Consider the following 13,664-nt stretch of genomic DNA (forward strand, 5'->3'; position numbering starts at 1 on the left):
GCACCCATCAACTGAAATACTAAATATGTATAACATGCTAATTTATTAACCCAGACGGAGCTTCTTCAATTCAATTCAAATTGTTAGCAATACAATTGCTCATTCATAATAATTAAAAGTTAAAATGACTAAATGCTAACATACATCAATAAAGGACTAAAATCACACTTTTTTCAACCAAAAAAAGGGGACAACTAGTTAATATAGCTTGGCAATTGAGACAATAAATAGATCATTTCCCTCAACTTGATTAGGCTAGAAGGAAATTAAACATACTATGTTACAGACTACTAGATTACTAGACCACTGAACACAACATTTTTTTTATTAAAACATGATTTAAACCTCCTAATTAAATAGATCGAGATATAATTTATCACCAAATTACACCCCGACCTCCATAATTAACACAAATATAATGCTGTACAGATTATGTGCTTTAACTACGTACCCCCATCCAATTTGACAGCACCTAATCTAACAACAATTCGTTTAGTCCGTCCAACAGCTTTATGAAAATTAGTGAACGTGGGTCCGACCGTACGATGGTCGGAATTATCTCAGTACATGGCAAACAGGCTCCAATTGTCCCGGTCCCGGTCCCGGACTTGATGAAATAGGTTTCCCAGCGAGCCCACTACTTCCTCTGACAATACATCCTCCTCCTGCTGCACAAAACCGTGTTTGGCACACATTTTTTGGGTATTGGATTCTTGATCCGATGAGAATATTGTGGGGACGTGGAAAAACGTTGACCCAAAGTCCTTTTGTGGGACCTCGTACCCCAGTCTGTCGCCCCCTGACGCGGGACTGGGATAGGCGGCGCCCGCGTATCCTTGTTCTTCCTTCAGGGACTTTTGTTCCAATTCTTTGAAGGAGGTTGCCTTCCTGTACACTTTGCACAGTACCACATCCTCCTACAATAACAGTATTGTTAATAAAGATTCGAATCCATAACCTTTGGTCTGACTCTGATATCAAATTGAAGTATGTGTTTCATTTCAATTAAATGCCTAAGTTGATAATTGGATTGCACATTAATAGTTATATGGAGTTGGATGTACTATACCTTGAGTAAGGTGCAAGTAGTATCAGAGAGTCTGAACTCATTCATGACCCAATCTGTTCTGCGCCCTCTTGGAGCTCTTCCTTGGTAGAACACCAGAGTCTTCCTCATCCCCAACACCTTATTCTTCCCTTCCGACGGCGAGTTGCTTCGAATTGGCCGGTCCGAGCCCGTCGCCTTCCAGAACCCGTTTCCGGTCGTCCGGTTCGCCTTCCCGCCGCCGTGCTTCCTGTCCCGAGCCACAAAAAAATACCATTCCCGCTCCCCCTGCCCTTCGCTCGCTTTCCCTGCACCCATATTCAAATTAATTTCTCACTTTACAGGCCGCCCGGACAATTCAAAAAACCTTAAATATACTAAGAACACGTAGAAATTAGTTTGAGGATGGAATTATTGGAAGTACCTGGGAGGTCCCAAGGGTCATGCTGATAGATGTTGAGGAATCCGATGATGTCGGAACGGAGCTTTTTGGCATTCACAGCACCCCGGAGATAGAAATTCAGAAGCTCTTGTTCCGTCGGGTGGAAACGGAACCCCGGCAGCTGCACTTCCATGTCGGAATTTTGATCCGATAATGTTTTTTTTTTTTTTTCTGTGTTTTGGGTGGTGGTTTAATTCTCAGAATCTATACTATTTTCTGCCCACTGTAGTATATAGGCCACAAAGTGGTGATGATATTGATGAACTATAAATGGTTTCCATCGTTTTCGTTCCATGTCCCCTTTAAATAACGGAATATTTGTGAAATAACTCTCATTTTCTGCCCATTACTTGTTAGTTGACTTGACTTGACTGACTTTTCAAAAAGGAATTTTCCATCAAATTATTTATTAAGCTAATAACAACTTGGGCATTTTTTAATAGTTTAACTTTAATTTAATTATCATGGTGCATAAAAATGTAAATATACCGGTATGATGCAATTTTAGCTATTTTTGCTATTAAAGGAGGTATAGCCATTAGCGAACATGATTCAAACTTCCAACCTCAACTCTTCAAGCATGGTAATACAAGCCCCAGTACACTAAGTTACTTTATATCTCATACACTACTTGTGAAGCATCTAGAGGGGTTTTCAACGCTATATAAGAGTATCATGTTTCACCTTTAGACATCATTTTTAGTTCATTATAATTCTCATAACTTGATGGTCACTTGTCCTAATTTTATACAAAAATATGATTTTGACCCTATAGCACATGCATATTATTTATTTATTTATTTTTTATTATTATTATTCTTCGTGTCGCCAGTTTGAACCTGATGTGGTATATACTCTTGAGTATACAGATACAAGTATAAATTACAGATACGAGAAGAAATTATAACATAGCAGCTCGGGGTAGTTAGGATCGATGATCGAGGGTTAGAGGGTCTCGAGCTTATAAGGATTTTGGAGAGAAAAATACTTAAAAGTCCATTCTCAAAGCATTCAATGCATTATTTATAGGAGTGCTATGGGAATACATGCCGGATGGTCGACATATGCGCCACGTGTGACACATGGACAAGGGGAAGGGGAGGGGAGGGGGGGGGGGGGGGGGAGGGAGGAGACATTGCTGCTACCTCCATGTGTGCAAAAGTTCCTAATGTTCGCATTCTCTTTGTGATCGGGTTGACATTGAGAAATAAGGCTCATCTCTCTAAGTGGCCTGGCTCCGGATAATCGTCTCGACTTGCAGGGTCGGTTTCGATCCCAAGGTTGGGTGAAAGGTATACACTAATTAGTATACTTGCTCAGCCTATGCATGGTGGTCGGGGTCGGTCTATGGAACATGATCGATTCTAGTCAGAAATTTCTTTCTGCACCTTAAAGAGTACATACCGAGTAAGTATAGGACCATACGTCCAAAAATATATTCTTTATCAGGATCGTTATTCAGGTATTTATAGTAAATTCGGTCCTAATAAAACAACCGATAATATAATCACTTTTATAAATTCTTAATCACTTACGCATATATAACATAGAGAATTATTGTTAAGTCTATAGTAGTGTCCTCTGTGGATCGACTGTGGTACAAAAAATTATTTCACATTTTGATTTCCTTTCCCATTATGGTACGCGACTACGCGGTTCCACACCTTTTTAATTTACTTTTTACTTTTTAAGCTTTGCAAAATGCAATAATGAATCACAAATTGACTTAAAAATCATTTTTTATTCACATATGGTTGAATAGTTTTTTACCTAAATTTATTATTACTGTGTAAATTAACTTTACTTTTTAGGTAAAAGGGTCAAATAGGCCCTCAAACTTTAACTTAAAAAGTCAATTAGGCCCTTAAACTTTTTAAATGTGCAATTACACACATTAACAATTTATTTAAGTGCAATGAAGCCAAAAAATAAATTAATGACCTGCTATCACAGGTCATTAGGGTTCAGGCCACCTTCTGGCGAATTTTCTGGCCAAAAAAAAAAATGACCGGTGAAATTTCCGGCAAAAAATTGACCGGCGAAATTTTTGGCAAATCTGGGTCGGTTGCTGGTCACTTTTTTTGTCGGAAAATTCGCCGGAAGGTGGCGTCAACCCTAATGACCTGTGATAGCAGGTCATTAACTTATTTTTGGTCTTCATTGCACCTAAATGAATTGTTGATGGGTGTAATTGCACCTTTAAAAAGTTTAGGGGCTTAATTGACTTTTAAGCTAAAATTCGAGGGCCTATTTGACCATTTTCCCTACTTTTTATTCTAGAGTTGATTTCATTTTAGTTCTAGTCCTAGATTTATCATTGTCAATTATTTTTAGTCATTTGTTTTTCCAAAACATCTCTGTTTAATTTTAGACTATGTTTGGCAAATCTAGTTGAAAGGTGAAAAACTATAAATTAGAAGCTAAAAACTGAAGAGATGTTAACTAGCGCTTAAAAGTATTTGGTAAAATTAGTTTTTTTGATAAGCTGATAAATGTAAAAAATACTAAAAAGGACATTTTTCTAAAATTTAAATGATGTGATTATTATATCGTTTTTAAAAAATTGTTAATTGCTAAGGGTAAATGATATCATTCTTCCAATAAAGGCACCCCGGCCCGACAGAGCATGCAACATCGTTTTTAAAAAGTTGTTATCATTCTTCCAAGGCACCCAGCCCGACAGAGCATGCAACTGAACATGAACTACAGATGCTAGACCGGTGCTCACTGCGCACAAGGAGCCCCACACTGCCGCTGGTGACACTCGAATCCTGGTCATTCTTCCAAAGTTTCACCTCTATGACCAGTTGAGCTACCCATGCGGGCGGGTAAATAATATCATTTATTTATGAACGGATGATTGCAGTTAGAAATTTAAGGAATTGCTGGGTGGTAAAGAGTTGCGGAAAAGGATGAATAAAAATATAGGAGAAGAAAAAAAGGCCAAAAAGATTTTAATTGGAAAGGGTAAAAGATGTCATTTATTTAAAATAGTAAAGATAAAGATAGAAAAAAAATTAGAAAGTTCCTAATTTATTTTTGAAACGTTACCTAAGATAACTCTTCTGAAATAAGCTCTTATTTTAAACTACCAACTTATTTTGAGAACATTACCAAATAGAACTTATAGTTTATTAGTAATTTAAAATAAGTTATAAGTTCTTAAAAAAACTCTACCAAACACAGCCTTATATTATTGTGGCATGACCATTATAATTTTATCTAACATGCTCATTGTAATTTGTTTTAACACATGATTCCAGAATATTCCATGGGTGTATGTCTCACGCCTTCGCACAATTTCAAGCGTAATTTCAAGATGATTTCCTACTAGCAAATAAAAAAAGTGTGTGTATATACAATTATTACATTATATAAAAGTATTAAGTCTTTTACCAATAAATCTTATAAATAAGTAAAAATAAAATATCTCCAAACAGTTCAAAGTAATTAAAATATCATAGATAACATTATTTTCAATAAAGTTAAAATTTCAAAAAAAAAAAAAAAAAAAAAAAAAACTACCCAATTATTGGTGATGGAGAAATATAGTTATTAGCATTTATCAGCCTTTTAACTGGCAATAATGGTAAGATGCGACAGGTTCACCTTTAAAAAAAAAATTATAAATACACGAAAATTAATTTCAAAATTTTACATAAATCATTCGACTATTGGAAGTTGACAAGTTCAAATTACTTGTTTGTCGTCATTAATGCATCTAATTCCGTTATATCAGGAAGCACAATTATGAGCGTGGAAATGCACGTTGTAACCCAAAAGGACTTTCGAGGATTTCTATTCGTTCACAATTATTATTAAGTTTAAGAATCATACATTTAAGAAGCTGGTGTGGTTGGGTGAGAGGGACTCATCCATCTTTAATTAAAGGTCAAGAGTTCGATGGTATATATGGAGCAGTCTTAAATTTCTAAGCCAGTTGTCCACCCAAAATAGATGCTTACAATTCGGCAAATTATATCATGGATCAGGGTTGATATAGCATTATAGACTCTGGATTGAAACAATGAGGTACAAAATTTCATAACACAGACACATAGCATACCCGATTGGATTAAAAATACGAGGTACATAATTTCATAACACATGACAAAAAATCATAACACATACACATTATATATTTACTTAATTATTTTTCAAATATGACTTAAGTACATAATTTGTGTTCATAGACACAGAATTTCATAACACAAGACACAGAAATTCATAACATAAGACACAATTACTAATTTGTTCCAGGTACAGAATTCATACGCCTAAGGTATAAAATTTTATAACGCAAGACAGAATTCATTCTTAAAGTACAGAATTTCATCATGTAAGACACAAAAAGTCACAACATAAAACACATGCACATAAACCAGGATCCATAGTGCAGTGTGAACCTTGGTCCATGGTATAAGGATTGCTACAATTCAGCGGGGAATTAGTCGTTGTGTCAGACAGTGAAAACCCTGGATAAACAAAAAATCAAAAAAAAAAAAAAGAATCAGAGCATATACTTAATATTCTTTTTTTTTTTCTTTTTTTTTTTTCGAAAACATATACTTAATACTCTTGGTCCATGGTGCAGTGTGAACCTTGGTCCATGGTATAAGAATTGCTACAATTCAGCGGGGAATTAGTCGTTGTGTCAGACAGTGAAAACCCTGGATAAACAAAAAAACAAAAAAAAAAAAAAAAAAACAAAAAAGAATCAGAGCATATACTTAATACTCTTTTTTTTTTCTTTTTTTTTTCCCGAAAACATATACTTAATACTCTACGACTATTAACAAAATAAAATTTATTAACTTATTTTGAATTAATTGACTAGTTAAATAGAATACGTTTCGAGAACTATATATACAGACAATTATTGTTGATATTATTAGAAGATGAGAAATTTTGACTTGGGGTCAACCCAGAAGACTCCAATACATGACTATCATGCTTATTCATACCCCTTTCCTCATCTTGAATTAATGCTGCACACTTGTTTTAAATTTATTCTACAGCCCTGCCCTACACATCTCTTGCTTTGATTTTTTCTAAATAATTTGGTCTCTAATCGAAAATGATAGACCATGACATTACAGCTTCTGGTTTATATTATCACATTATTATTTTGTCTTATTAGTAGAAAGACTTCAGCTTTTATGGGTCGCCAGAATTATATTTATACTTTTACGGCTTAATAATAATTTAATTAATAAGAGAATGCCAAATAAGCTCCTAAATTATTTAAGAAAAGTTAATTGTATATTTGAACAACAAAAAATTTTATATTAGCCATTAAATTCTTTAAAAAGTAGAATTAGAATCTTTTTACCTGTAAGTTACTTGCTATTGCATGTTATGTTGATGTGACTTTCACGTCTAATTTTCTTTGTATCATGTGGGAATTATATCTAATTATTGTTATATCTAAACCTAACAGGGCGTTTGGTTGCAATAAGGGAATTAAGGGGAAAAAGAATTGCAATTTCTTGAGAGAGGCCAGAAATTAATGATGTGGAATAAAATAGAAATCAAATTCTATTATTTGGGTTGTAGGAACACAATTGCTAGGAATTCATATTCTAATGTTTAGTTTACATGTGAATTGAAAATGAATAAGTATAGTAAGACCAAAATGTCGAAATTGCAATTCCTTCTTCCAAAAAGTTAAATCCCTAATCCCAAGGGTCCCCACACCGACCCGACATATATAGCATTTGGGAAGATGTAAATCACGGTGACTTAATGGCTCAACAGACATGGCCAAATGACGGTGCACACAAGAGATCTACTCACTTTGATTATAATCCTCACGCTGTTGCTACCGAAGTTCCAACATTAGTCAACGAAATTGCAATTCCTAGATGAGGATGTGGGATTACTAACGAGGGATAATTTAGTCCTCACAACCTAACATTTGTTCCCACATACCATGAAGTTGAAATTCCTAGCTAGGAGAGGTAGGATTTGCAATTCTTCAAAATTGAGGAATTGCAATCCCTTTCCACCAAAGTATGAAATTGTTCATTTTTTGAAATTAAGTGAAAAATGAATTGTAATTTTTCTCTATCAAATACGCTGAAAAAGTTTAGATATAACTGTTATATCTATAATTAGATATATGATTGTTACACTATACAAAATTATAGTATTAAATTGCCAACTTTAAGAGGTGACAAGGGATAGTTTGGTTTGAGATTTTTGGAGGATCCACTAATGGGATTAAGTCGCTTTTAGCAACTAATTTGCGAGTGTGGTTCGTCCCTGCTTTATTTAAGTTTGTTGTTTAATTATTTCTTTTCCCACTGTATGAAAAAAGAATGTCAAAATTTAAGAAGTTTGGATATAATTATTGTAAGCCATAAAATTAGTTTTTGTTTTCCCAGTAATAAGCCTTCCAATTTTATATTCGCACTATTGAATTGGTAAATAGCTATTAGTTGATTGAGTTAATTAAATTGTATAACTAATTGATAATATTAGCTGATTGTATAAAGGTGTTTGGTAAATTAACTGTTAACTGATAGATGTTTGGTATAATTTTTTATTTTATTTTTTTTCAAAAGGTTAATTGAAAAAGTTACTTGAGTAACTTTTTAAATTTTAGCATTTCGGAATTACAAAAAGCTAATTAATTAACTAAACACTTGTATTAATTTTTAACTAAGTCAAACAATTAATAGTGATCAAATAAGTTAAAATTGACTGATAGGTTAACTATTTTACCAAACGGTGCCATTATTTAAGAATTTCCAAGAATGAGATTCCAAATTACCTTCAAGACACTCAGTACCTGTGGAAACCAAGTTGTACAAGTTATGGCATTATTTTAGTGATGTAAGATTTCTAAGAACATAATGTGAACCTAATGCAATTAATTTAATTTTGCATGGTTATATCATTGATTAGGATTTACGTACCATGCGTATGGTGAATCTTATTCAGATTATATATTTGCAGTTAATAATATATATATATATATATATATATATATATATATATATATATATGATATATTTTGTCCTTTCAATTTATTTATAAATATATAATTGTTAATTAAAAGTAGATAATATGTTAACAGCGCGCAGACATACAATTTGGACTAGGATTTACTATTCGCATGCGTATAGTGAGTCTTATCCATATTTTACACTTGCAGTTAACATATATGTATATATAATTGATATATTATGTCCCTTCAATTTATTTACAAATACATAATTGTTAATTAAAGGTAGATAATATGTTAACAGTTAATAACTTAATATATAATTTGGACTAGGGTTTACTATTGGCATGGACAACTGTGGTCCATGATATAATCTCCCTTTTTGTGAATCATTCATATTTGCATGTAAAACTTGATTGACAAGCTAAGGTGTGTATGTATTGCAAGTATGGTTGTTGTGTTTATATTTCATGAGGAATGGAGAACCAGTCAGACCGGACCAGACTTGGGCAAAGGACCAATTGTATGACTCAAAATGTTGAACAACTTTAATTTACAATACTTCACTTTGTTTCTCAAAGGAATTGAACATATATATTCAACAAAACTGACTTCAAAACTGCGTGTAAATTATTGGGAAGCTAGCTATGGCAATAGTTTGAACATACATATGAAAAGGTTGAACCCAACTCGAAATGTCGATCAGTCTATTATCCCATTCTTAGGGTTAAGTTTTGTGTACAGAAAAAAAAATCGCAGTATATGTGTCTCAGTGAGTAATAATTGAGAAGTTTGCTGAGATTTATCTTAGTTTTTTAATTAAATATGTGTTTCATTATAAAAACAGTTGTTGAATTAATTAAGTTGAAGGATTAGACGAAGTGTATTATATTGAATGTGGCTTGGTGTATAATGTATAGTAGCAATTGAGTCTTGTAGACTTGTAAGTTGGTTCATTGGATTCTAGATTTGGTATGTAAGAGAAGATCTAGATTAATAGACTACTAGAAAAAAACAAAGAACCATATATATGACAATGATATATCATACATGTGATTGTACAATAAAGATAAATGGTGTAATTGATATTATCGATCAAATGCATAGATCAAAATGTTTACAAGAATTTGAATAGTGATACAAGAGTATGAGGGTAAAGTGTTACATAATTTTTTTTTTTTTTTAAAACAACTATTAAGATAATCTTACTAGTGTTTTATACATTATTGAATGACAAAATAACAAATGTTATATGTTTTAAGCAAATGAAGTGTGTTAATGTATTCTCTAATCGCTTTTTGGTTTCCCCTTTCCCTAGCTTCTTGATAAGTGTTTAAATACACTTATTTCTAATACCCTATTAATAATGTTTTTGCTTGTATCTCATTTAGTTTGATGGATTATGCAATGATACTTAATTCATTACTACTTGGTTTTCAAACAAAAAAAAAAAAAAGAAAAAAAAAAAGAAGCAAATATGGCCAAACATACACTTTGTAACATGATGAGGCTATTCTGGTTGTATATCTATCGTACGAAGTTCAATACAAGTGGTTCAAGTTTTATGGAAAGTTAAGACATTCCTTTAAAATTTTCATGTTAATAGTTTTTTAGGATAGATCATGGTAAAAAAACAAGTGGACAAATTTTGATAGGCCTAGTGACACAGTTCTTTAACAAGTAGATAGTATTTGGTCATCTTTTTTTTTTTTTTTTTTTTTTTTTTTTTAATCCAATATAATTGAGGTAATTCAAGTGTTCATGGAAAGCTAAGATAGTCCTCTCTATAATTTTCATGTTCAAAGTTTTAAGAGATGACTTGACCTAAATTATGGAAAAGAACCCAGAGAGATTTTGACACGACCGTGTTGCAAGGTATGTGCCGATTGTTACAACTCTATTTAAATAGTGATTTCAACACTTTTGAGGAATTTTTTGACTTAAACTTCAAGGAAATGATCCAAGGAACTTTTAGGGCTTCAACCACTCTTTGGAAGACGCTTTTACTCCTCGGAAAAGTTTGGACACAAGATTTCTTCACGAAATAAAGGGATGTTGCAAAAATTCCGCCTATGCGCTGGCCGGCTGCCAAGCCTATCACCATAATCGGTGGTCTAAGCGGCCGACTAGGTCACCTAGTCAGTCGATTATCTATTGTTCCTTTTTTTTTTAAATGAGTTATTTCACTCAAATCGACATCGTTTTGAGCGAAATAACCCTAAATTGTTCAAACTTTAAATTTTTTTAGGTTAATATTTAATATTTTAATATTTTAATATTAAACACTAAAGTATTAAATAGTTTATAATCATCAAGTCTTAAAAATTAAAAATTTTTAAAAAAGAAAAAAGAAAATAAAATATACACAGGCGCCCGAGAAGCACCTAGCGATATATATGTTGGAAAAAATAGCTTAAAATGGCATGTGTGCACGGGGGGGGGGGGGGGGAGGTGGAGGTGCAAATCAAATTCCAACTAGAAGAGATTGAAGAAGGCTTGATTCAAGCTCGAGTGCGCGGGCACGAATATCGTCCGGAAATTGATGCCAAACTTTAGAACTGTGCTCTCGGCCTAAGACGCCGAGACGAGCCACACTGCCAGTGCTCTCGGCCTAAAACGCCGAGATGAGGAAAGGCACTAAGGCCGAAACTGGAAACTGCCACACTGCCAGTGCTCTCGGCCTAAAACGCCGAGATGAGGAAAGGCACTAAGGCCGAAACTGGAAACTGAAAGTCTCGGCCTACACGAACCTGTGCAGTCTGTGATCGTTGGGTGTTCAATTCTATCGTTACATTGGTAATGGCGTTGGGTGTTCAATTCTATCGTTACATTGGTAATGGCTGCTGTTACCAGGGGGGGGGGGGGTGGAGGTGCAAATCAAATTCCAACTAGAAGAGATTGAAGAAGGCTTGATTCAAGCTCGAGCTCGTGTGCGCGGGCACGAATATCGTCCGGAAATTGATGCCAAACTTTAGAACTGTGCTCTCGGCCTAAGACGCCGAGACGAGCCACACTGCCAGTGCTCTCGGCCTAAAACGCCGAGATGAGGAAAGGCACTAAGGCCGAAACTGGAAACTGAAAGTCTCGGCCTACACGAACCTGTGCAGTCTGTGATCGTTGGGTGTTCAATTCTATCGTTACATTGGTAATGGCGTTGGGTGTTCAATTCTATCGTTACATTGGTAATGGCTGCTGTTACCAGGTGTAGTGGGGGGGTGCCTTAAAGTGCCCTATTAAAAGCTATTGACTCCTCCACCCCTATATAAGAGAGGCAATGAGAAGCAAATTTTTATACACAAGAGCACAAGCACTCTACACGAAACTTAGAGTTTTTCAAGCCTCAAAATTTCTGCCTCTACTCCTTCTCTTTCTAAGCCTACTGTGTTCAAAACCTTGTCTTGCTCGCCAGATTCCTTGTTTGAATGCTCAAACATTGAATCATAGCAAGTTTTATCCTGAGAAGCCTAGGCCACAACGCTCCTAGCATCTTTGGGAGGTGGCAAATAAGGTTTTAAGGAAAGAGTGCTCACTTGACTCTTGCAAAAACCCAACACCAAACACTAGCCAATTTTTTTTCCTTCCCTTCTTTCCAGAAAATAATAATCTTATTTTTATTTGATTATTATTTGGTTTTCTACCAACGGTACCAACAAAATATATATATATATATATATATATATATATATATATATATATATATATACACACACACATATATACGGAGTATTTTTTTTTTCAACCATGAAAAGAGTGAATTGCAACCCTAGCAATAAGATGACATTAATCCTCTATGTTCGAATCAAATAATTTAGTAGAACTCACAAATCTTTAATGTAATATTTGGATGTTTTAATATGGAAAAGATTTTGATTAATCAACCTAGGGATTAGTGTTGGAAAAATAGCTTAAAATGGCATAAAATGACATAATAAATGTCTATGTTGTGGTGCAATTATTAGTGAGGTCCAGTTCCGATTTGGGTCGGGCGAAGTGGATTCGGGTTCTTCATATTAAGGCGGAGAGATTGATATATTATATTGTACGCTCAAAACGGATAATGAGTGAATGAGAAATTGATTCTCAAAGTAGACCCATTTGAGTTGGAAAAATGAAGGGAAAAAGCTTTAAAGTAGCATTTGTCCCACATTCATTTGGGAAGTGGGTTTGCACCACTATTTATACAAGAGTATTTCTAGAACTTATTAAATTCTATAGCATAGAAGTTCTCTTTTGCGCGCAGGGGGTGCAAATAGTACGTTTTATCCTGAGGGACCGTTTTCTACTAGTGTTCATCCCAAAGCTCTATCTTGGGGAACCTAGGCCGTAACGCACCCTTGGGGGACGGCAAATAAGGTTTTAAGGAGAGAGTGCAACTCGACTCGTACTTACAACCTACCCTTAAAATCCCTTTGTCCTCATGGTTACTTTCTTCCCAGAAATTTTCAGTTTTTTCTCAGAAAATAATAATCTTTTTTTTTTTGTATGACTATTGTTGTTTTTCGTGTATTTTGTACAACAATTAGTTATTATACTCTTGAAAAAGATATTAGGATTAATTAGGTCTTGTAGTTACAAACATGAGCAATTGTTTTAGACATTTACGGAGTATTATTTAGTGTGGTCGGTGATGTCGTAGGGGACGGGAATCAAAGGTTCAAGTACCCTTTATTCATTAGTTCATTTTCTTAATTGTGTTTTAGATTCTCTTTGCTCTTCTTGGTCGTTAATTAGTTATTTATTTTATTATTTTTGTTATTACACCGATCCCTCAATATATATCTACGACTTGATAATAAAATCGTAGTTAGTATTAGTATCCTATGAGATACAATACCCGTTACTCACTTTTCAAACTAAAAAAATAAAAATAAAAATTATAAGTATACTTGCCTAATTGAATTTGTATAATTGCAAGTTGAGTATTACTGCTACAATACTTTTGTTGGATTTTAGACCCGAGGTATAAACAATAATGATGTAATTAAGATGATAAAAGAAAATAATACAACATAATAAGAAGGGGTTAGGAGCCATGGTTTACTTTAATTTGTCCAAGCTACCAGACTACCATGGAAACACACTTAAGAGCTTCTGGGAAGAAGAGTTTGGGGCAGAGGAAGGCCAGAACCCCCCCCCCCCCTCCCCACCCCCTATCCTTATTTCTTAATACCTCCCCATTAAAGAATAATAGAATATATTTCATTTTAATTAAATCTTAAGATAATAGT

At 34.1% G+C, this 13,664-nt stretch overlaps 1 protein-coding gene across 1 annotated transcript; it reads right to left on the reverse strand.

The window, feature by feature from the left end:
* Positions 1-151: 151 nt before the first annotated feature.
* Positions 152-1,785, reverse strand: LOC109167715 (NAC domain-containing protein 35-like). Its single transcript, XM_019316810.1, has 3 exons — positions 1,470-1,785; positions 1,070-1,353; positions 152-917 (listed from the first exon to the last, which is right to left on the reverse strand). The coding sequence occupies exons 1-3, from the start codon at positions 1,618-1,620 to the stop codon at positions 561-563; spliced, it is 792 nt and encodes a 263-aa protein (XP_019172355.1). The 5' UTR covers positions 1,621-1,785; the 3' UTR covers positions 152-560.
* Positions 1,786-13,664: the final 11,879 nt, after the last annotated feature.

Source organism: Ipomoea nil, unplaced genomic scaffold (genome assembly GCF_001879475.1).
Source record: "Ipomoea nil cultivar Tokyo-kokei standard unplaced genomic scaffold, Asagao_1.1 scaffold3169, whole genome shotgun sequence".
In the NCBI taxonomy this organism is placed as follows: Eukaryota; Viridiplantae; Streptophyta; class Magnoliopsida; order Solanales; family Convolvulaceae; genus Ipomoea; species Ipomoea nil.

What these genes read in the sequence shown, in the direction of transcription:
- LOC109167715 (XM_019316810.1), bottom strand. Translation starts at nt 1,620, where the DNA reads ATGGAAGTGCAGCTGCCGGGGTTCCGTTTCCACCCGACGGAACAAGAG. An exon ending in TGACCCTTGGGACCTCCCAG is followed by an intron (nt 1,354 to 1,469) that starts GTACTTCCAATA and finishes ATATGGGTGCAG; the next exon opens with GGAAAGCGAGCGAAGGGCAG. An exon ending in CTACTTGCACCTTACTCAAG is followed by an intron (nt 918 to 1,069) that starts GTATAGTACATC and finishes CTGTTATTGTAG; the next exon opens with GAGGATGTGGTACTGTGCAA.